Below are 21,579 nucleotides of genomic sequence, written 5' to 3'. Positions count from 1 at the left end.
CTTAACTATATTTTCAACATAAACTACTACTGCAGAGTACAAAGACGAACGGACTCAAAGATTTAATTCATACAAAGTTATACCTGCAACAAATTCAAGTTAAAACAAGGAATTAAAAAAGAAAACAAACGAGTATCCCGTTTCAACATAATTCGAATTCAACTTAATAAAACACGCCCATAAGCTTATATAGATCAAAAATCTCAAATTAGCCACAAGAAAGTAGACATTCATCTCATACTTTTTGTTTCTTATTGCTTGGAAACTTGCTGCTCTTACTAAACCCTCTAAAATCGTTCGTCGTCTCAGCAGTGTTCTGCTTCTTCATCCCTTTCCTCCCACCAAACCCAAATTTCGAATCTTTACGGTCCCTCTTCTTATCAAACCCTTTCTTGAATCCACCACCACCCTGCCTAGCCTTGCCGCCAGACCGATCTCCCGGAGCCACCCCAGGCCTCTTCTTACTCGACCTCTCAAACGATTTTCCATCATCAAACGCCATACTCAAATCGCCGTCGTCCGCAAAACCGCTCTGCTTCCTCTGTTTCCTCCATGTCTTGACAGACTCGATATCGTCCTTCTTCTGCTTAGCCCTCTCCCTCTGCTTCTGCACCTGCACTTCCTTCGCCAGCTTCTTGTTCTCCCTCGACTTTCTCCTCTCGTCGGCTTCCTCGGTTCTCTTCTTCTCCGCCAATAAACGGCCCTTAATTTTCTCCATGTGGGTGTCGGATTTCACCATCTCTGCATAGTAATCAGCGGGTCGGAGAAAAGGTAGGCCCTTTTCTTGGAATTTGGTGAAGGCTTGCTTTGCGCCCTCGAGTGCTTGATTGTAGAAAGCGAGCTCACGGGTGAGGTCATCGTTCACATCCACGGGTTGCTCTTGCACGATATTGAACGAGAGCTTGTGTATCCAGTCTATGTTTTCGGGCCAGCTTATATCCGCGAGTTTGTCTAGCAAACCGGCTTTGTTGAGTACTGCGGTTTTCGAAGGCTGGGATAACTTCACATCCCCATCTTCTTCCGATTCTGATTCCGACTCGGAAACCATGGGATCGTCATCTTCGATTTCAGGATTATTCAATGCTGCATTATTACGCGCCATTTAGATACCTGAAGTTCAAAAGCAATTAAACACCATCAACAAACAAAAATTACACTAAATTAGTAAGAACAACACTAGAAATTGAAAAAAAAAAATTGAAATAAAATTAAAAGCATGCTAAAACACCCTAATAATTTTCAAAAACCCCGATTAATCTTTAACACTTCAATCAAAGTTAACTCAGGTGCAATACGATACTAAGTACATACCCTACACACAAAAAAAACACAAACGAGTTCAAAAACTCCGATTAATCTTCAACACTTCAATCATTAACGCAATATGATACAAAGTACATACATACAAAAAATTAAGCAAAAAAAGAGCGATATAACGATGTACACACCTGGTCGAAGGGAAGGAATTTGGTTCAGAGGTAGTAGGGTACAAGATAGATAAACCCTAATTTTTGAAATGCAGAATAAACCCTAATTCTTTCTTTTATTTCCTCTGCGTTTTCAATTTGAATGGGTTTAAGCCCAATAAAATTAATAGCCCATTAGTATTAAAAAGCCCAGCTGTATTAAATTCTCCACCAGACGATATAATTCAACTATTCTTTTTTTAATATATACATAATTCAACTTATTTTAGTACTTCCATTTATGATTTTAATAGTTTTATAATAAAAATTAAACATTAAATTTTCGATATAATCTTTCTTTTATTAAATTTTGCAAGTAATATTTTCGTTTCCAAAAAAAATTCCCCGAAAAATGCCGATCATCACCATGTAGATGTGGATAGGTTGAAGGAAGTCGACTATGCACAGATATTTAAAAGCCTAGGCTGTAAATGAGCCAGCTTAACAAAAGCTGGAACTCGAATTTTTCGAGCTAGAGTTTTTTGACGAGTCATTCTATTCGTGTGCTAGCTCTCGTGTTTTTTTACTCTTTTAAATTTTAACTTAATTTTCTTATTTTTAATTAATATAAAATTAAACTTCATATAAATAATTAAAAAAAAATTACAAGTCATTTTTTTTTTGATTTTTTTTACTATAATTTATAATAATAAAATTCTGATAAATATTAATAAAAATATATATACACAATAGATATTCGAATTTCATAGTCATATTTGAAAATTCATAATTCCAATCACCCAAATTCAACAAGACTAGTTGTAGAGAAGATTTTCCATTTGTTATAACTTAGAAACATAGTTCTATTTATTATTAGTTACCTGCTGCATATTAGTTTAACTGCCACAGTTGCCCCCAACACACACACACACACACACACAGTGCCTCAAATCATATAAGGCCAACATCAAGAAACGGAAGCGGTTATAACGAGAAAGACGTTATATGCAGTTATAACGAGAAAGATGTTATATGCGGTTATACGAGAAAGATGTTATATGCATGCCCTAAACATTGACCTCGTCTACTCGTGTTAAGTAGCCAAATATATACACCGTATTCGAACCCAGAGTGAACGACCAAAGTGTTTCCGCTTTTTCCATCTAAAATCCAAATTATGTACAATCACTAAATAAGCTTAAACCCATATATATACACTTTTTATATAACTCTTCAGCCACGAAACGGAGATTACGAAAGATGAAATGATCCTTGTCCCTCTGTTATAGCATACAAGAGCTTCTCTCTCATGACTTCCTGCAAAATCAACACTCGAAATTTAAATATTTTTCACCCGTAAACGAAATGAATGAAAAAAAAAACGAGTAGAGAAAGAAAAAGACGCACTTTTGACGAGTACGGTGGAAGCTTCAGATAATTTGCACACGTCATCACACTAGGCAAGTCATCATCTATCCCCTTGCTACAATGCTGTTTGGAAATCAAAAAAAGACGCATAAAATTTGTCATTCATTTAACATTTTCACTAATTTATTTAATTGTTTTATTTGATCGAAAGCAACAATACAAAAAATGAGGAATATATAATTGTTCTGACCTTGCGAACAATTGTCAAATTAGGGCTGAGAGAAGCCAATCCTCCAGTTGGAAGACGGGGTGCACCAGTCACAAACTGCAAGAACGCTCGTTGCTGCTTCAGATCAAACTCTTTCATAATCTCCAGTAGCTGAATGTTAAAATAAAAAAATTCATCATTCGACTTGCAAAAAAACCAATTGAGATCTCAAATAAAAAGAAATGCAATAAATATACACTGACGTTTGCAATTGGAGGACTGCTGATTGTGTACCCGTGGTCAAATTTGATATGATCCAAAAGCTCGTCCGACTGTATTCAAAGGAAATTAGTCGCAAACCAAATAAACGATTCAGCTTATTAAAACAGAAAGTATTATCAACTTACATTCCATAGCACATGTTCTCCACATAGTAAACGCTCCAATTCTTCTTCCGTGAAAACCTTAAGATGTCTTATAGGGAAGACCTGTAAGCCATTAAATAAGAAGTATACAGTGTTATAACTTGTTGATCAATATAATAATAAGTGAATTCAGAACAGAAAACACGAAATCGGTCTTCAAAAGGACATTTGAGACACTGTTATAGAAATCAAAACAACAAACCTGATCAAAACCTGACTTGAATGCCTCCACTTGTCTAGCAATTCCAGATTTTGTTGTCGCGTCGACTATCAGCGCGACATATTCTTCCAAATTATGGAGATTCACCTATATCAGAATTCAAATTAAGTGAAAAAATACATAGAATTTGTCAATCTAGTATAATGTAAGAGTACTGCAAAAACCAACCATCTTTGAGTCGAGCCCAGATGCAAGAACATAATCCGGATACCCAGGAAGGCTAAAATCAAGACACATATCCTCGATTTTCGTGTTTCTCAAGAGCACGTCAACATCACGTGAACTGTCCTCACAATGGGACTTCAAATACTGCTTCCTCTCAACAACAGCCTGGAACTCTAAAAGAGCCCTACTTAATGCAGGATCAAATGATTGGATGTCGTACAGAGAAAGTTCCTACATAAAGGATAACAAAAAAGGTAAATAAAAAAAAATTGCAAATCCTAACATAATAATAACCAGTGGTCAATTAAAAAAAATTATATTACCTTCCCCAAAATGAGTTTATAGAAAGCCTTTGCAAATGGAAGATCTAAAAGCCTACCATCTTGAATAGCTTTAGCAACTATATGTCCTAATAGAGTAAACTTTTTAATCACTTCGGAATGCACTGTGCTGCTCGATGTGCTTTGTGAAGGTGACCAAGGGCGGGGGAATAGACCAAAAAGAGAGACCAAACAGTCATCTCGCCACATACCTAGGCTATTTCTTTGAAACTCGTGGCAAACTAACGTATAAAATTCCAATGTGGGACCAAGACCAGTACCCACCTCTTCACTATATTCCACCTCAAGAACAACCTTCTGACGGGAATGCAGTTCCATCATATGGGCAGCAGATTCCAATATTTTATTGCGGTGAACCAAAATCTTCTTGCGTGGATTTTGATGTCTGCCACTCGAGCCACTACCATTATTACCATGAGACGTAGATTGAGTATGATTTGGCAAACGCCCTAATGCTGCTATATGGAAATACTTGCACCTTGCTTCAAAACCGAATATAAACGGGCACCAACTCATTAACAATGTACACCACGAAGGCATGGCTCCAACTGAAGCAGCAATAGGATTCCGCATCTGCTGTTCCAATTTTTCTGTCAATTTCTTGTTGACAAATTCGTTTTGGTGAACTTCGCAAATTGCGGAGTTTAACTTATTCAGATCGTCTGTTCTTCCTTCAGCAAATACACGTGTTGTCTCGCGAGACATCAGATGGAATCTCAATCTGTTTATTCCTTCCAAGCTTTTTAGAAGCGATATTACATCATAACTTGGACCTAATTCCTCAGCTTCAGCATTAGAAATGAACATGCGGCAGAAATATGGAGTGTACTGAGAAAAGGTCTTTTCACATAAAAGAGAAAGTGTAGACTCGTCATGACTGCGCTTGCAGTGAATTCTTTCGGTTGTGGCGTGTCTTCCGTAAGTTATTTTGTATACACGACTCCACAAGGTTGCAATCGACATACTATCGTGTTCTGTTCCGGTCTGCTGCTTGAGAATAGACTGGTACAGTGTCGACTTACAGTTCAGTTCCTGCCCTTCCAAATAAAGCTGCAAACTTGCTGGAGTATCTTCACTGTCAGTGCTCGTACTGGCCTCTTGTTGAAGAGGATTATGCCCCTCTTGATCAACCGAATCCTTGCATCATGTAGATAGGCACAAGTGTTGTCATAATACTCGAAATAACAGTACATAAGTACAGACAAATGTCATGTGAAAGCAATAGCTATGACCAGGAACATCAATTACCTCTGCTGCGTCCATAACTTTTTGTGCGGAACTGGATGTATTTGTTGGTGAAGACAACAAATTCGGTTTCACTTCCTGCAAAGGGAAAAGAAGAGGAAAAAAAAATATGAAATTCCAAGTCTTGTCTAATTAAATGGATAGAGCGGCGCTTAATAAAAGGGCATATAAGTCAACCAGCTTGAATTGTTGTAGACGAGTATAAACCTGCAGTTCGTCAACATCAACCATGGGTGCTATATCCTCTGCACTTTTGCCTTGGGGAGTGCTTGAATCTGATGGTGAAGGAGAACATGTGCTATCTTTCAGATTTGAATCTTCAGATCTCAAAGTCGAATTCACAGTTTTATCATTTCTCACTCTAGGCAACAAATATCCTTCAATTTCCTCCAGAGGCACAAAGGGGTCAACATTGACAATATCATCAGCATAGTCACGCAGACAGTTCTCCTCTTTTTCCCTCACAAACTGAACTTTCAGACATGGGTATGGAGTGCAATGCCCAGATGGAACAGTGGCATAATAATTCCTAGTCCTATATGCATGACTTGGGATAACAGGGAAATTTTCAACAGACGAGAGAGCATTCTGCAATCTCTGTATTAGTGCCAGAATTAAAGATTTCTCTGAAGCTGGATCGGTACATGACATCAATAGTTGTCCGAAAACCTCAAATCTTTTTCCCATAGTGCAAAAGTGATCTGCTGCATGAGTAACTTCTTGTCCAATATGCCTGCCATTTGATAGGTAATCGACTAATGATTTTATAAGTCCGCTCTCCACAAACTCAAAAGTGGAGATAGAATCTTCTTCTTTAAGCTCCGACACGATTTGATGCAAAAGATCAAAAAAATCCTCCTCCAGTTTACTAGATGTTGCTTCTTCCTGGGACTCGTTCACCAGGACTGTTAATGCAGTAGATAAGGTTCTGAGCTTCTGAAGAACATCGGTTACTCCTTTCTCAGGGTTCACCGATTCCGTTTCAAAGTAACTAATCCATATACGTTTCGCAAGAATCTGAACAGTATCTTTCTCAAGCTTGCAGGTCCCATTTTCTGGAGACTTTGACGACTGACAGATATCAAATGCAAAGCATGGGCACCTATGGACACCTCGGGAAGCTGGTTTCAGAGCTGCGTCATTTTCCACCCCTATACCATCGGAAACTGGAGAGCCCTTCAAATCTTTATCTGGCGAAAATAACACATAGAGGGAGTATGGAACTCCTTCTTTGATAAAGGAGTTCAAGTAAACATGCGGAAGCTTGAGCATTATTGCATCAACAATCTGAAGGGCCAATAATATCACATGATGATCCTTTCTCGTGAACACTCCAGCCAGAAAACTGCCATTCAATCCAAATTTTGGATTAGGAAAAATTTTTAATCAGAAAATCGTACACTATTTCTAGATCATGGGGCAGAGAAGAAATTCCTTTCACCTTGAAAAGTTAGCAGTTTGTAGCAACCTATGAAGTCCATCAGATGTGGTCCAGTGAACTAACTTATTGATAATAGATAAACAGCCGTAACACATGAACAGATTCATACCAGAATTCACCACCTGATCGAGGGTGAAAAGGACAAGTTGAGAACTATGGAGGAGAATTTGAGTACAAATTATTCAAGACAAATGTGAAACACCAACCTGAATCAAGGTAGGGAGTAAGTCAACTCCAAACTTCTTCAGAATATCAGGATGGCTAAAAAGAAAATCTTCTTTCTCCGACTTCTGCTGATTATCCTGTTCTGGAGTATTTGTTGGAAGAAGCTCATTCAACAACTTCAAAACTTCATGTATCTGACAAGTAAGGTGAGGAAGTCTCAATTATTACAATGATTTAATGTGTGAGAGAGGGAGGGAGGGAGGGAGGGAGGGAGGGAGGGAGGGAGGGAGGGGGGGAGGGGGAGAGAGAGAGGGAGGGAGGGAGGGAGGGAGGGAGGGAGGGAGGGGGGGGGGGGGGGGGAGGGGGGGAGAGAGAGAGAGAGTTGCCAACCCGATTGTGATGCCCATCCACAGTTAGAGTAGACTGCACTTTGTGTGACAGGTCGTAAGATGACAGTATGTCTTTACAAGTGTTGCTTATATTGAGTTCAAAAAGTGTCCTGAAAGCAACAGTAGAGCCAGCAGCCAACTTGACGAGTAATCCTACCAACCCCTGTTAACCAAGTACAAGATTTAAATTTCATTGAACTTAAATGGAAGAAAAGGAAATATACAGAAACTTCTGCTTACAATATAAGTTGGTTGAGAAAGGGTAGTTCGGCTATTTAAACCAATGTGATGTAGAGTGTGCTGAACCAGTCCATGTTTACACATTTCATCCAACAAATCAGGAGAACGACGGACTTGATCCCCTATTTTGATCAAGCAACTTGCCACACTTTCAACAAGCTGAAAAATAGAGAAATAGGTCAATGTCAGAAAATGGAAACGGGAGTAGTTCTAGAAGACCGATTGGTAAGAAACGAAGCATTATGGGATGTTGACCTGTCTATCCTCATATTGGAGAAGATTACATAAAATTGGAACTGCATCCATGAAAAGTCCAGGAGATTCGGGAGAGAGTTTCTTGCATATATTGAACACAGTAGAAAGTGCAACCCTCTACGATACAACAAAACAAAATAGTAAGGAAAACTCAGTTTTGAATGCCATAACCATGTAAAAAGTTGACACGTGTATTCCTTTGCACAGATGTTGGAACATACCTGCACACTAGTTGAAAAGAAATCAATATATCTTAAAACAGCCATTATTGCGCCAGACTGCAAGCAAGCAAGTGGTTGTTCGCGTGATATTTTCTCCAATGCTTGTAAACACTACATCAGAAACAGCACATTCAAAATAATCGAAGAAAAAGTTCAACTTGCATAATACACAAACAAGATTAGCAGAGCATACTTGTTCTGCCACATCGAGGAATTCCATTGTCATTAATCTTTGACAAAGAACAGGAACTGCATCATGTCTCACAAGAAAACCTGAGGATCGCGAATTAACATCACACAAATAAGTTAGAGCCCTTATAGCTAGGAGCATTATATCCGGGTTGCTCTCGTGTCTCGACAATCGAACAAGTATCGGCGAAAACGAGTCCACCATTAGGCTCGATAAAGAACTATCACTACAGAAGGACAACAATTCACAGAGCTCTGTGAGTAAAGCCAACTGCCCTGATTCGTCCACCTCCTCGCTTAAACTAGACAGCATTTTCTTAAACTTGCTTTGATCATTCCCTATTCTATGCCTATAGTAGTCGTGAACACCGTTATCAGAATCACAAGAGCCGTACACAGATTCTTTCTCCCCCTCACCACCCTCAGATCTAATTGATCCAGAAGTTGACGATGATGTGTCCATGTCACCATCCTGAGATTCATGAGCAGTACTCATCGGTGTTTGAGGTGACGAATTTGAGGAACTTGGCCGAAATTCTAACGAACTGCACGGACGCTTATCTGCTGGCAATTCGTCTACGTCTTCGGTTCTTTTTTGGCCTCGATTTTCCATTCATATGCTACTTAGCAGACCCAGAGTTTGGCACTGTCAATAAAACAAGCCAAAAAAACAAAAAACAAATTCAACCACAAAGTGACTATCCAAAATAGCATTCAACTAATTGAGCACCAAACAGCACAAATCAGCAAAATTACCCCAAAATCTGTAACGATGAATAAAAATTGCTAATCATCCATTCTTAGAGTGTAAAGTCAATGAAAACAAAGCCACAATGACAGAGAGAAACAGGGGTTGCAGTGGGTTAATGAAACAGAATACACAACAAATACAAAAGACGAAAAATCAGTAAGGACTTGACTTTGTAACAAAACCATAAACACTGATCACTTACCAACAAAGTAGATTATAATCAACCACGGCGAAAAATAAACCCCAAAAAAAAAAAAAAAAAAAAAAAAAAAAAAACAGGACTCTTCTCTTTTCTGTTACCGAAACCAAAATAAGGAAAACTCAGGTAAAGAAAAAAGGAGAAATTGCCGAAACAAAACCAAAAGAAAAAAATCGATTAAAAGGTTAAAACAATTCAAACCCCCGATCAAGAATTCGTTATATATTCTCCTTTTCTGTTACCTGTAGTTGTTTAGGGGTAATTGATCGTGCCAGAATTCCTAGGGTTTGCGAATTCCAGGGTTAGTTGCTATTCTGACGTGAAACGAAGTTCATAATATATATACGTATATACAGCATATATATATACAGGTTAAGAAGTGTGTGTATATACGGAAGATGATGATGATGATGATGATAGAGAGAAAACAGGGTAAGCTTAATTGTTTTATTAAAAAGGGGACTTATTAATATATTAAATTTAAAAAAGTAAATAAAATAAGGGATTTATCTGTGGGGCAATGTGACACGTGTAGGGCTAGGATGCTATGACTAGTTTGGCAGATGTGGTCTAGCCGCATGGAGTTTGTGCCTCTAATAAATATATATTATTTCCTTTCAAATTAAGTATCTTCCAAGAATTCGACATAATAATTAAGAAATCTAATAAATATATATTTGCCATGATAAATATATATATATAATACGACTAATATTTATTTTTGAAAATTTTATTTTTCACTAATTATTTCTTTTGTTTGAGAGAATTAATATATTAAATTAGTTATATTCTAGTATTATATGTGAATTGTTATTTAGCAGGATTTAGTTATTGTTTAAGGATAAAATTGTTTTTTTGTTAATCCCCGTGTCACTAATATAATTTAATTGAGGGCTTCCACTTTAATAGCGGGCAGCGGGCTTGAGTAACATTGAATCTTAGCAATCGAACATCTCACTAGTCGGTCTAAGCTAATAATCACAAGCAAACGAGTTTTAGAATAATCTTATCTCTACTAAATTGCACCAAAAAAATAATTAATTAATTATTGAAATTTTCAATGAAAAAGAGTGGTGACAAGCTTTTAAATGATTAATGGACATGGTTAAAGGAAAAGGAGTGATGAAGACTTGTTATTAGTACTATTAATTATATTCCAATTAAAGAAGGAAAAAAAAAGGCTAGGTCGACCTTTTATTTTCCTTTTTCCATTTATTTTGTAGCATATAAAATAAATTAGCATTAATTCAAATGAAATATAGTTATCTAACGTTGCCTTCAATTTAGGTATTTCTAGTTATCTGCCAAAAACAAAGTATATTTGACCCAAAAACCAGGCAAAATAAAAAGGTGATATTAGATCCTTTTCCCTGAGATAACAAGATATCCTCAAATTGCAGTATAATTATTGTCGAAGCAGAATACAAACTACTACTACTAGACTACGAAGAGTATACACGAGCACAAGTAAATCGTCAAAAAAGAGTTTACAGCGCAAATGTAATGCATCTTGTAACTTTGTGAGCTCTCTTACAGGATGAAGCTGCGGGGCGTTGGTTGAGAAACGAGTCGTTGCTACTGATCCATGCCTTGCATTTTGACCATCATGTGTTGAGCTTGTTGCTAGAATAACACAAGCGAAAAATAAAAATCAGTAAGAATTTTAATACCAACTCGTAGGAATTCTAACACGCAAAAAGAACACCAGTTTAATTCCATTCATCCAAGAGACGAAGAGATTTGATGATAAATCTGATTGGGAAGTAACTATATGAACTCTGGAGTGAAAAGTAAATAGATAATACCGATAGCGAACAAGAAAGTTTGCAAACACGGTTACGCACTGTCACGCTTAAGATATAGTTATTCGATTGAGTTGTGTGGAAGTAACCACAATAATACACCCAAACAAATAAGGAGGATAAAATTTTCATTATGTGCATTGCTTCAAATAACAGTCGGCTAAATCCAAGCTAACTTATAGAGTGTTCTCAGGTTGGGTACAACTTAGATATGTTCCGAGCGATTAGCCGAATATAAGTATTTCGGCTTTCCATTCAAAACCATAATAGCCAGCAAAAAATAGATCTTGTTGAAATAACTTTGCTTGCTGTTACTAAATTCTCAAGTTCGAGACCTTGTTTTTCCCTTTTTACTACACTTCTTATCCATAGATATGTTAAACAAAGCAGAAGCAGAAGCATCTTAGACATTCTGTATAAAACATAAACAATAATGACATGAAGAAGCACGGGGATTGAGGTACCTGGACATTTCCGTAATTCATGCCTTGTGAAAAAGAACCCTGGTGGACATGCTGTGGACATAGCAGGAACTAATTAATTAAGAATGCCGGTAATTTGAAATCCATACACATCACAATATAAAATAAGTCCAGTAAAGCAAAAATGCGTACGACAAAGGATACCTGTGATTGTGAATTAGGAATTTGTTGCTGTAATCCATCCTTCCTTGATGATCCATCTGCATTTTTTCCCGATCCCTTTGTATCACCCTGTTGTGAAACATGAGTAAAGATCCACATTTTGCACAAGAAAAAAAGAAATAATCATCCTGCAGAATACATCACTAAACTCACCTCCATCTGCCACACGCATCAAGAGCAATCCAAGTCAACCGATTTTCAAAAACAAAAAGGGGAAAATAAGCTCATCAGATGCAAAAGTAAGTTTATTTCTAACAATAGACACTCAAAAGAGACCGAGAAAAACATGAGAACACAATTTACCTCTCTGTACCTAGCCAGGTACACTTTCAGAGGGTCAATGTAATCTTCAAAACCTAAAGTTGCCATAGCCCACAACAAGTCATCCCCATTGATTGTCTTTCTTTTCTCTCTCTGGCACTTATCGCTTGCCCTAACATAACAGAGCCACCAAATATACTTTCAGTCTAGGGTCTCGAAAACACCCGCACGTTAATTTACATTCATCCATTCATTAACAGACCTCCAAAAATAGTTAGTACGGATTCATCCCATAGGCAATAATACTGATTCTTACATAACACGGATAAACAATTTCTCGTAGATACAACAACAAAATCGAGCTACCGGTCCACACTTAACAAAATGATGAATAAGAGTTGCATGCGCGCAAGTATTGACATACATAACTCAATGAAAATTAAGTCAGAAATCAGAGAAAACAGAAAAATTCAATAAATCTATCTCAAATTGCATACATACAAACAAGCAGCACTGAATTTATAATTTAAAAAAAAAAAAAAAAAAAAAAAAAAGTCGACATACTCGCTGGTGACGAAGCTAATAAACTCGGAAACACATTCCTGCACAGTCTCCTTCGCATCCTTAGCAATCTTCCCATTAGCAGGGAGTGCCTTCTTCATGATCCGGCTAATATTCGCAATTGGCAAAAACCTATCCTGCTCACGGTAACCGGAGCGCGGACTCAGGTCGCCGCCGCTGTCGTGGCTGCCGCCGTTGGGGCTCCCCGGAGCTTCCTGTGATGACAATCCGTCCGCCATTCGGTCAAAAAGTAGCTGAAAAAAATTCAATCAAAAACCCTAGGTCACCGAAACATACATAGGATATATAGATAGATATAGGAATGTGTGCGCAAATGCAGTGAGAGAAACAGAGAGAGAGAGAGAGAGAGAAGATGCTTAACTGCTTACCCCTGAGAGCTGAAATTTGTCGAATTAGTGGAATTTGGCGCGAGAGAAGGATCGGAGGGTGGAGAAATGGGGAAGAAGACGACGACTGAGATTGAGAGATGGGGAAAAGTGGATTTAGGTTTATCGGCACCGTTGGTTTTTACCCAAATTCGTACGAGTCGGTGGCTGAACGGTGCTACCTTTATTAAAGACCACGTGCCCCCTTTGCAGACCGCTGGTCCTTATACGACGCCGTTTCACCCAAGTGCTTTCATTTAATTAGTTCAAGAATTGTAATTAATCAAAATTGAAGAAACTGGCCCACAACAAATTGAAAGTATCGACCCAGATACAAAAAAGAGTAAAAAGCAGTTTACCCCCTAAACAAATGCCCGTTTTGCACTTTGCCCCCCAAACAAAAAAAATTTGCACGTTCTTACCTGAACTACGGTTTTTGTTGCACGGTGCCTCAAAATTGGAATTTTCAGGCCATTTTGACCGGAATCTTACACACGTGCTTTTCACGTGAGTTTTAAAGGGGCAAAAGAGTCTATTCTCTTACATTCTTCATAAATTAAAAAAAAAAACAAAAAACAAAATACTAAAAGAAAAAACGAAAAAAAAAAAAGAAAGAAAAGGAAGGGCTGCCGACGCCATTTCTACACTCAAATAGGCGATTTCGGAACGGCTTCTTCTTCATCTAGATAAACCACGGCGGCACCGACGAGATCCCCTCTACCCTCATAATCGATTTCGTGGTGAATTTGAATATAACAACAGCAACATAAAAGGAAGGGGGTCGCCGACGTACTCGTCGTCCGGCGAGATGACGAAGGCTAATCCGCCGCCGATGGAGGAGGGGTTCAGGTTCGTGACGGAGAACGAGAAGAATGTGGAGAAGCTCCCCAGGGATTGGGTGCCAGGTCGCCGGAAATTGATGGGTTTCGAGTATAGGATCTTGCCGGCGCCGGAGTAGGGGACGCCGAGATCGCGAGTGAGTCTGACGCTCCCGTTGCTCATGTGGGCGTCGCCGAGCAGCTTCATGGTGGACAGAGTAAGCGTCCCGAAGTCAAAATCAGTAGACGCGGACAAGAATAAAACGAAATTCGCTACGAGAATCAAACAGAAGTAAAACCCGCCGGAAAGTGACGTCATTGTCTAGATTAATTCAGAACAATAACCCATTAACGAATAATCAAGGAAGTTATTATGTCCTGTATTTTTTTTTCTCACCCGTGACACAGAGAGAGAGAGAGAGAGAGAGAGAGAGAGAGAGAGAGAGAGAGAGAGAGAGAGAGAGAGAGAACTGAAGAAGAAAATAATTAATTGAGGGAGTGTGTGAACGGTGGTGGTGGTATGGGAGAGGAGAGAATCGATATTTAGAAATGGCGTCGGCAGCCCTTCCTTTTCTCTTTTTTTTTCGTTTTTTCTTTTTGTATTTTGTTTTTTGTTTTTTTTTTTAATTTATTAAGAAGGTAAGTGAATAGACTATTTTGCCCCTTTAAAACTCACGTGAAAAGCACGTGGGTAAGAATCCGGTCAAAATGGCCTGAAAATTCCAATTTTGAGGCACCGTGCAACAAAAACCGGAGTTTAGGTAAGAACGTGCAAATTTTTTTTGTTTGGGGGGCAAAGTGCAAAACGGGCATTTGTTTAGGGGGTAAACTGCTTTTTACTCTACAAAAAAAGCCCCAAAACTTTGAGAAATGCAGAATTTCAAAATAATATAAAGGTCCAATTCTACATAATATTAAATAGTTTATAAATAATATATAACCTATGATGCATCGAACATCTATCAGAAACATTTTAGGGTCGTTTCTGTAAATATTGAAAAATTTTGAGGGCATTTCTGGTAATAGAGAAAAAATAGAAATGCATTCTCGCCCTTAAAAAAACAAAATATTCATTTTAATTAAAAACTCGAAATTACTTAACACTGAATAAATTTGTATGCCACAAACACAATTTATTGAATAACAAATTCAATTGGAGCATTACATATCAAACAAAGAAAATAGCATATACAAAATTGAAAGATAGACTTCGTAATTTGAAAAATTAGTTCAACTACTATAATTAAATTACAAATTAAATAAAAATTTAGACTTGAATTAGTTGGGGTAATCCCGATTAGGAAAAACCCCTCCAAAAAGTGGCGTATGCCGCTTGAATGCGGCAAGCACACGGTATTCTTTAGTAAAAGGCGAAAGAATAGTTCGCTATGTGCTTACCGCGCGGCTGCGTGAATAATAGGGAATCCACCAGGCTATATTTATACACACTTGCCATCTCCACTTTTCCTTACTCAACCGATGTGGGACAAAAAATACTGAATATAGAATACTCATCCTCCCTTCTCTCTTTGATAATTTTCATTTGGCAAATTCCCATACTATATATAATTGCATTCATTTATTCAGACAAGTCACAACCATATAAGTAACTATTAAAGAATCATAATCAAACTATCAAACCAAATACAAGTGAGGGGCTATTTGTTTCTCTGGAATAAATTTAAAAAAAAAAAAAAAAATTGATCAACAAAACATCCTATAACTCCTTGGAATTTACAGTTACATCTCTACACCAAGAATTCTTCTCACAAGGCCACCAAAAAAAAATTAATATTACACCAACCAAAAAAATCGGCAAGAGCAAAGAAAACTTCTATCGAGCAATGGGTCCTGCGATCGAGTCATCGTCAATAGACAAATAGTGCTCGCTGGCACCGATATCCAACGATCCCAAGTTAAGAGAAGAGTGAACCGAGTGCCTCGATATTTCATCGGAACTCGCTTCTCTAACATTTTCCGCTCCTTTCTCAATGGCGAGTGCGTCTTGTATCTCCTTTATGACTTCGGAAATCGAGGGTCTCATGCTCCCGTGTGGCTGTACGCACATCAAAGCCTTCTCTGCTATTTTCCACATTGACTGGATATCGTAATCGTGCAACGAAGGGTCAATAATTCCTTGTATGTCGCCACTCTCTATGTGCAGCTTTGCCTGTCCGTAGATTTATCGCAGGCGATTAATAAAGTTCGATTAGAACGTAAAATTTAGAGAAGAAAACGAAATGTGTACCCATTGGACTATGTTTCGGCAGTTGCTGCCAAAGTTTTCGTTGGAAATTGCTTCTTGACCGGATATTAGCTCTAGGAGAATGACTCCGAAACTATAGACGTCGCTTTTGTCGGTTAACTGTTGGGAGATGTAATACCTGCATAAGTCATAGCGTCGGCGGTTACTGCAATTGTGTTTCGTATTTGAAAAATATATGAATAAAAAAAAAGAAGAAAAAAAAAAGCTTACTCGGGATCCAGATAACCAACGGTTCCTCGAACAATGCTCGAGACATGGGAAGCGCCATCCACAGCTAGTTTCGAAAGGCCGAAATCTGAAACCTTAGCTCTTGTGTTTTTGTCGAGAAGAATATTGCTGGTTTTCAAATCCCTATGGATAATTGACGGAACACAACCGGTGTGAAGGTACTCGATTCCTGATACATTATTAGGACAAAGAACATAAGACAATGATTTCGGGTTTTTACTTTTGTCCAATTTTCGGTGCGTGTATTGGATGATTTAATAAACCTACCTTTTGCAGAATCTTCAGCAATCTCGAGGCGCTTGATCCAATTAATAACTCTTCCGTGTGTTAATGGACCTATCATAATATTTATTTGGTTGAGAAAAAATAATTTAATTTAATTATCTGTATTTGGAAGAGAAATGTTCACCGTAAAGATGTTCCTTAAGGGTCCCGTTGTGCATGAACTCGTAAACGAGAATACTTTTTCCATCTTCTTGGCAATATCCAAGAAACTGTACTAGGTTTCTATGGTGTATTCTTGAAAGAAGAGACACCTGGTTCAGTTAGCAAAACAATATTAAATAAACACATTCGATATATTTGAGGTCGTCACATAACTGCAATGAAGTACGTACAGAAGTTCGAATATTCAAAGCCCATTCGAAAAAAAAAAAAAAAGCATTCTCCAAATGAAAGTAAAAAATTCAAGAAAATGAGATAAGTACCTCGTTTGAAAACTCTCGTTTCCCTTGGAAGGAATCATTAGTCAAAATCTTGACCGCGATTTCTCTTCCGTCTTTCAAAATCCCATAATAAACAACCCCAAAACCACCCGATCCAATTTTTTTCTCAAAGTTCTTAGTGGCTTCCTCGATCTCGAATAACGGGAAGTAATGTGCAGCTTCAGTTGCAGTGTCGCTGAGGGACGATGTAAGCTTTTGAGCATGAAAACCATGTTGAAATTTTCCTGAAATCGAAAAAAAAAAAGATAAAATACGTGCGTCAATACAATACAAACTCGGTTATAACTTATAAGTATGTGTATCTAACCTTGCTTAGAAGAATTCTTCTTTCTTTTGGACATTATTAAGAAGGAAATAATAGCAGCAATAAGCAGCAGAACAGCAGCACCTACTGATAATCCTATAACAACACCTTTATGTTTTCCTCCATTGCCCTCGTTACGTAGACCCGTGTTTCCAGTATAGCTACAATATTTATATATTTATATACATATATCATTAAATTCCATCGTAAGCCTTTCTTTACGTAAAACTAAAATATACTCACTTGAAAACCAAATCTTTGTTAAGAAGACCAGGTGGCACTTTTCCTGATAATAAATTGTTTTGGACATACCTGCATGATTAGCAATTAGAATAGTCGGAAATATTATAATCAGTTTTTTACGTGTATACAAAATGTAACGAAATTTGATGTCAAGGAGTATACAAACTACAAAAAGGAAAGAGAAAAATAGCTCTTCAAACTTACAATTCTCTCAAATTCGACAAATCCGCCAAGGAAGAAGGCAGGCCACCAGTCAACTTATTATCCTCAAGATGTCTGCCAAACGAGCAAAAATTCTCGAGTTGTTCGGAAAAAAAAAAAAAGAAAAAAAGAAACCAAGTACACAGAAAGAACTATACTGCACGTACATTTTTTTCAAGTTAGGACATCCAGAAAAATCGGGAATCGAACCACTCAGTGAGTTGTTGTCAAGCCATCTGCAATGAATAGAAGTTTGTAACGAGAATTATAAGACACTCCAAATAATGAACAAAAAAATATCTTCGAATCAAATAACGAATAAGCAACTTACAACTCAACTAGGCCATCCAACTTTGTGAACTCCACCGGAATTGTTCCTGTTAAATTCTTCCCCGACAGTTTACTGTACAGGTACAAACACATTCGTATAAATTTCAGTTATAGATCATATTCCACGTCTAAGTTAGTAACTATATCAACGAAAATAGAACCTTATATATATATATAACCTTATAATTCTAATGTACAAACACCTTTTTACATATATATACATAACATCTAATCACCCCGATTTTTTAACCGACAGGGCAGTGTGAAATATCATTGCTTGTCCCCAAACAAAAAAAATTAAAACCTTAGAAAAAATAAAGAACGTAATTTTTACATGGATGTTATTCTTGGTTGAAGATCTGAACTACACTGGACCCACGACCAAGGAGCTGGGAGACAAGGATCGCCACCTTCATTTGCCCACTCTGCTAATGAATTAGCTGCTGTTACAGAAGCAAGAAGTGATCCTGCAAAAACCAAGTAAATTTGCTGTCTTAATTCTTGCACACTCCCATTTATAAATAACATAGAAAAAGAAGAGAAGAAAACGACGACTCATCATATTAATTATGCTTTAAAATCAAGAACCCTTACTATGTCTTTTAATGAATATGTCGGAGTAAAAATGCATTCTTTATAAGTTTTAAGTAATTTAACCAACACTCACCATCAGCAGAGCCGTCACTCTTTCTCAAATACTTATTAATCTCCATTGCATTCAAAAGAGGGCCCACAGTAGAATCGGAAGTCTTCCCAAATCTAAAAGACAAAACAAACGGTAGCGAAATATTGTAATATCCAGGCTCGTACAAACGGTATTTCCCCTGTGCATTCTCTTGAATATTCACAACAGCTTTGCTAATATCAGGTTCACCAGGAAGTACAAGCCTGAATTTTCTAACATCACTAGGACCCAAATCCTCGATTTCCGCGAAATACGTAAAAGCCCAACCGAAGCCAGGGAAACCATCAAGATTCATTCGATACGTCAAAGATCCATTTCTGCCCACTACAGCTGTCTGCATCACCTTCTGTGGCGGTCTTTCATCTCTGGTTACATCGATCGGCATTTTCGTAGATATTTTCTCGGTTCCAGGAGCAACATCCACAAGGTAATTGGCTTTTTTCACGGAATCCGATTGCCATATTCTGTCAAATGGGTCGTCTGGGTACCTTCAATAGGATCAAGAACAGATTTTTATGAGCAAAAGATACCTAAAAATACAAAGATACGTGCTCTGGTTTTGCAAAAGCTTTTCGAATCTGATTATGAGTTGTTTTTTTTTTTTTTTTTTTTTTTTTATTTGGTGTTAGCAACACTAGCTTTTGCTTCTACATTTCTACTAAAAGCAGTTTCGAGTTTCGTGACTAACAGTCTTCCAAAATTTCACACACACACACACCTGACAGGTGCATCACTCTCCGCACCAAAGTTGATTCTCGCCGAGAGACTAAGGAAGAACTGGTTCTCAAACTGATTGAAATAAATGGACCCGTTAAACTGTCGTAGCTCGAGCGTAGATATAAAGGGCTGCCCCGTCGTAGCATTGGACAGACAAACACTGACGGTGGGGTCTGCAGCCAGAAATATCAACTCCTGGCTCTCGATCGTACCCGCATCTGAAATTACTATTGTACTCCACCTCGTAGGCCCGAACGAAATGTCGAACTTGGGGTACACGTTGTTGCTGTCAAAGTCACCGTACAAGAAGGTGGCTCGGACAAGATACCTAGTTCTAGGTACAACACTGAGGGTGTAGCAGTACTTGTTATTGTCTGCTGGGAAGTATCTCAGTGTCTTGTACTGTTTTCTCGTCTCGTTTGCTACAGATATGTTTGCTGTTTTGCCGATTAATATGTAGCTATCGGGACTCCAATTGAGGCCTATCTCGTCGGTGAAATTTTCATTACCACCACAATCCACACTTACAAAACCTGCATAGGGTCAGATATTGTAAGAACAAGGCTACAAAAACATGGACTTGTATATATATCCGACGCGTATCAAGAATCGTTCAAGGAGCTATAAACTGTACAAAGAATCACATAAGAATATACAGTTTGTTAATGGGACAAATCAATGCTCAAATGAAATGCTCGTTAAAATGCATCCTAGTACTTACGAGTTAACCATTAACCCTCTACCGATGCCTAATTCGAACTGGCAAAACAGATTATAGCAAGTCCAAGATCTAAACATAGTGAAGAGGTCGGCTCATTTTATCTAAATATAGAAATGTAATCTCTCGAAAAAAGTTCTCAAACAAATGATTACTTAAAAACGACAGTTCATGCTTGAATCTAGGGCACCAATTTGCTAAAAAATGATTCTTTTTTGCAAATTATGTGCAATAATAGTTCTTGCACGGCACATATATAATATACAATATTCTGTCATATGGACTTGATTTAAACTTATGCATTGCTACTTCAGGGTCACCGGGAAATTCTTGTATTTCGTGTTGTCGTTTTCTTTCAAAATCCACTCGGCATACAAGTAATTAACAGTTAGTTCAAGTTCAACAACCTTAACAAGTGAATCCAACCAACGAGAACAAATATACCACAAGAATAAATTATCATTCAGGTAATAAAAAAAGAATCAAGAATCTAGTCCCATCACAGAAGGGGGCAGTGCTACAAATACATTAAAAAGATACCAGATACTCAAATGGCAAGAACAAAGCAAAACCCATTACACAAATTACTCAAAAATGTAAAACACAGCAGATTCAATTGAGAGAGAGAGAGAGAGAGAGAGAGAGAGAGAGAGAGAGAGAGAGAGAGAGAGAGAGAGAGAGAGAGAGAGAGACCTGGCAACTGGGCTGTGGAGGAATCCATGAGAAGAAGAACATATAAAGAAAGAAGGAGAAACAGAAATCGAACAGCCACCATTTCTTCTCTGTTCTTCAAAGACGATGAAAATTGAAAACTGAAAAGGGGTACTAAACTAAACTAAACTAAACTAAGGGAGGTGAAGCCACAAAAACAAAAACGATGAAGAAAATAAAGTGGACAGATAGAAAGCAACTGCATCACATCAGATTGGCAGCGAAAAAGAAGGAAACTAATTTTGGACTACTCATTGAGATGTCAAATTAGTGGAGAGATTTTTAATTTAATTTTTTTAAACAGAAAAAAGATTAGGAGCAAAAGTTGATGAAAATATGTGGAGGCAAGATTCCCCCTTTTTTTTTTTCTTTTCTGTAATTATTTATTTTTAGGAGCTTCTGAAGAAGGTATACTGTAGTCCCTGGAGAAGAAGAATGTTCTTGAACTAGTAAATGTATTATTAATATTTATTTAATTAAGTAATAATAAGAAGCTGGAGATGATTATCTTTTTCGCTGGAGTTAAAGTGTGGCAAGAACTCTGGCACTGCCACCCCCACCCCACCCCACCCCACCACTTTTTTTCTTAATTTTTGGTATGAAAATGATTTGATTAGCTATTAACGCATGCTTGTTCACACATAAATTTATTATTGATATAAAAAAATTTAAGGAGTTGGTGATGAGAGTTGAGGATAGTTTTAAATATAATCTTTTTTTTTATTTGTTCAACGAACAAAAGTCATGATTG

At 37.6% G+C, this 21,579-nt stretch overlaps 4 protein-coding genes, 1 non-coding gene and 1 pseudogene across 8 annotated transcripts; all 6 read right to left on the bottom strand.

Annotated features, from left to right (window-relative positions):
* Positions 1-41: 41 nt before the first annotated feature.
* Positions 42-1,577, bottom strand: LOC105952887 (rRNA processing protein-like protein). Its single transcript, XM_012976471.2, has 2 exons — positions 1,449-1,577; positions 42-1,110 (listed from the first exon to the last, which is right to left on the bottom strand). The coding sequence occupies exon 2, from the start codon at positions 1,100-1,102 to the stop codon at positions 236-238; it is 867 nt and encodes a 288-aa protein (XP_012831925.2). The 5' UTR covers positions 1,103-1,110; positions 1,449-1,577; the 3' UTR covers positions 42-235.
* Positions 1,578-2,389: 812 nt separating this feature from the next.
* UPL4 (ubiquitin-protein ligase 4) lies at positions 2,390-9,704 on the bottom strand. Of its 2 annotated transcripts, none has more exons than XM_012976474.2 (18): positions 9,471-9,704; positions 8,283-8,924; positions 8,090-8,200; positions 7,869-7,985; positions 7,614-7,772; positions 7,375-7,536; positions 7,026-7,178; positions 6,820-6,941; positions 5,586-6,723; positions 5,382-5,456; positions 4,116-5,270; positions 3,796-4,023; positions 3,610-3,714; positions 3,390-3,470; positions 3,246-3,314; positions 3,025-3,153; positions 2,814-2,897; positions 2,390-2,723 (listed from the first exon to the last, which is right to left on the bottom strand). In XM_012976474.2, the coding sequence occupies exons 2-18, from the start codon at positions 8,889-8,891 to the stop codon at positions 2,658-2,660; spliced, it is 4,563 nt and encodes a 1,520-aa protein (XP_012831928.2). In that variant the 5' UTR covers positions 8,892-8,924; positions 9,471-9,704; the 3' UTR covers positions 2,390-2,657. The 2 variants fall into 2 exon arrangements, with proteins under 2 accessions (XP_012831928.2, XP_012831927.2); XM_012976473.2 differs by having other exon boundaries at positions 5,556-6,723; positions 9,471-9,668.
* An 855-nt stretch (positions 9,705-10,559) lies between these two features.
* Positions 10,560-13,045, bottom strand: LOC105952889 (nuclear transcription factor Y subunit B-1). 3 transcript variants are annotated; one of them, XM_088824853.1, is made up of 6 exons: positions 12,886-13,045; positions 12,500-12,750; positions 11,978-12,107; positions 11,657-11,743; positions 11,495-11,545; positions 10,560-10,851 (listed from the first exon to the last, which is right to left on the bottom strand). In XM_088824853.1, the coding sequence occupies exons 2-6, from the start codon at positions 12,733-12,735 to the stop codon at positions 10,804-10,806; spliced, it is 552 nt and encodes a 183-aa protein (XP_088680979.1). In that variant the 5' UTR covers positions 12,736-12,750; positions 12,886-13,045; the 3' UTR covers positions 10,560-10,803. The 3 variants fall into 3 exon arrangements, with proteins under 3 accessions (XP_088680979.1, XP_088680981.1, XP_088680982.1); XM_088824855.1 differs by having other exon boundaries at positions 12,879-13,040; XM_088824856.1 differs by lacking the exons at positions 10,560-10,851; positions 11,495-11,545 and having other exon boundaries at positions 11,653-11,743; positions 11,828-12,107; positions 12,886-13,026.
* Positions 13,046-13,529: 484 nt separating this feature from the next.
* Positions 13,530-14,019, bottom strand: LOC148767268 (L-type lectin-domain containing receptor kinase VIII.2 pseudogene; annotated as a pseudogene).
* A 974-nt stretch (positions 14,020-14,993) lies between these two features.
* LOC148767267 (U5 spliceosomal RNA) lies at positions 14,994-15,107 on the bottom strand. Its single transcript, XR_016034144.1, has one exon. It is a non-coding gene; the product is annotated as a U5 spliceosomal RNA (small nuclear RNA).
* A 171-nt stretch (positions 15,108-15,278) lies between these two features.
* LOC105952700 (Leucine-rich repeat protein kinase family protein) lies at positions 15,279-21,371 on the bottom strand. The gene is made up of 15 exons (XM_088824851.1): positions 20,811-21,371; positions 19,401-19,932; positions 18,665-19,170; positions 18,332-18,464; positions 17,999-18,070; positions 17,835-17,903; positions 17,671-17,742; positions 17,467-17,535; positions 17,227-17,384; positions 16,902-17,143; positions 16,604-16,730; positions 16,462-16,530; positions 16,177-16,363; positions 15,949-16,084; positions 15,279-15,870 (listed from the first exon to the last, which is right to left on the bottom strand). The coding sequence occupies exons 1-15, from the start codon at positions 20,890-20,892 to the stop codon at positions 15,535-15,537; spliced, it is 2,790 nt and encodes a 929-aa protein (XP_088680977.1). The 5' UTR covers positions 20,893-21,371; the 3' UTR covers positions 15,279-15,534.
* Positions 21,372-21,579: the final 208 nt, after the last annotated feature.

Source organism: Erythranthe guttata, chromosome 10 (assembly GCF_056151865.1).
Source record: "Erythranthe guttata isolate IM_541 chromosome 10, IM_541, whole genome shotgun sequence".
Lineage (NCBI taxonomy): Eukaryota > Viridiplantae > Streptophyta > Magnoliopsida > Lamiales > Phrymaceae > Erythranthe > Erythranthe guttata.
The sequence above is the reverse complement of the archived record's forward strand: the minus strand, read 5'-3'. Positions and strand labels throughout refer to the sequence as shown.

Bases quoted from the DNA above. Each gene is read 5' to 3' on its own strand.
- LOC105952887 (XM_012976471.2), bottom strand. From the start codon at position 1,102: ATGGCGCGTAATAATGCAGCATTGAATAATCCTGAAATCGAAGATGAC.
- UPL4 (XM_012976473.2), bottom strand. From the start codon at position 8,891: ATGGAAAATCGAGGCCAAAAAAGAACCGAAGACGTAGACGAATTGCCA. The intron at 5,271-5,381 runs GTAATTGATGTT...ACATGATGCAAG, and splicing joins AAGTTATGGACGCAGCAGAG to GATTCGGTTGATCAAGAGGG. The intron at 3,315-3,389 runs GTAAGTTGATAA...CTTTGAATACAG, and splicing joins GAGAACATGTGCTATGGAAT to TCGGACGAGCTTTTGGATCA.
- LOC105952889 (XM_088824853.1), bottom strand. From the start codon at position 12,735: ATGGCGGACGGATTGTCATCACAGGAAGCTCCGGGGAGCCCCAACGGC. The intron at 12,108-12,499 runs GTATGTCGACTT...CTGTTATGTTAG, and splicing joins ATTAGCTTCGTCACCAGCGA to GGCAAGCGATAAGTGCCAGA. The intron at 11,744-11,977 runs GTAAATTGTGTT...GTTTCACAACAG, and splicing joins ACCTGGCTAGGTACAGAGAG to GGTGATACAAAGGGATCGGG.
- LOC105952700 (XM_088824851.1), bottom strand. From the start codon at position 20,892: ATGGTGGCTGTTCGATTTCTGTTTCTCCTTCTTTCTTTATATGTTCTT. The intron at 19,171-19,400 runs GTGTGTGTGTGT...ATCCTATTGAAG, and splicing joins GAGAGTGATGCACCTGTCAG to GTACCCAGACGACCCATTTG. The intron at 15,871-15,948 runs GTACACATTTCG...ATCTACGGACAG, and splicing joins GCCGAAACATAGTCCAATGG to GCAAAGCTGCACATAGAGAG.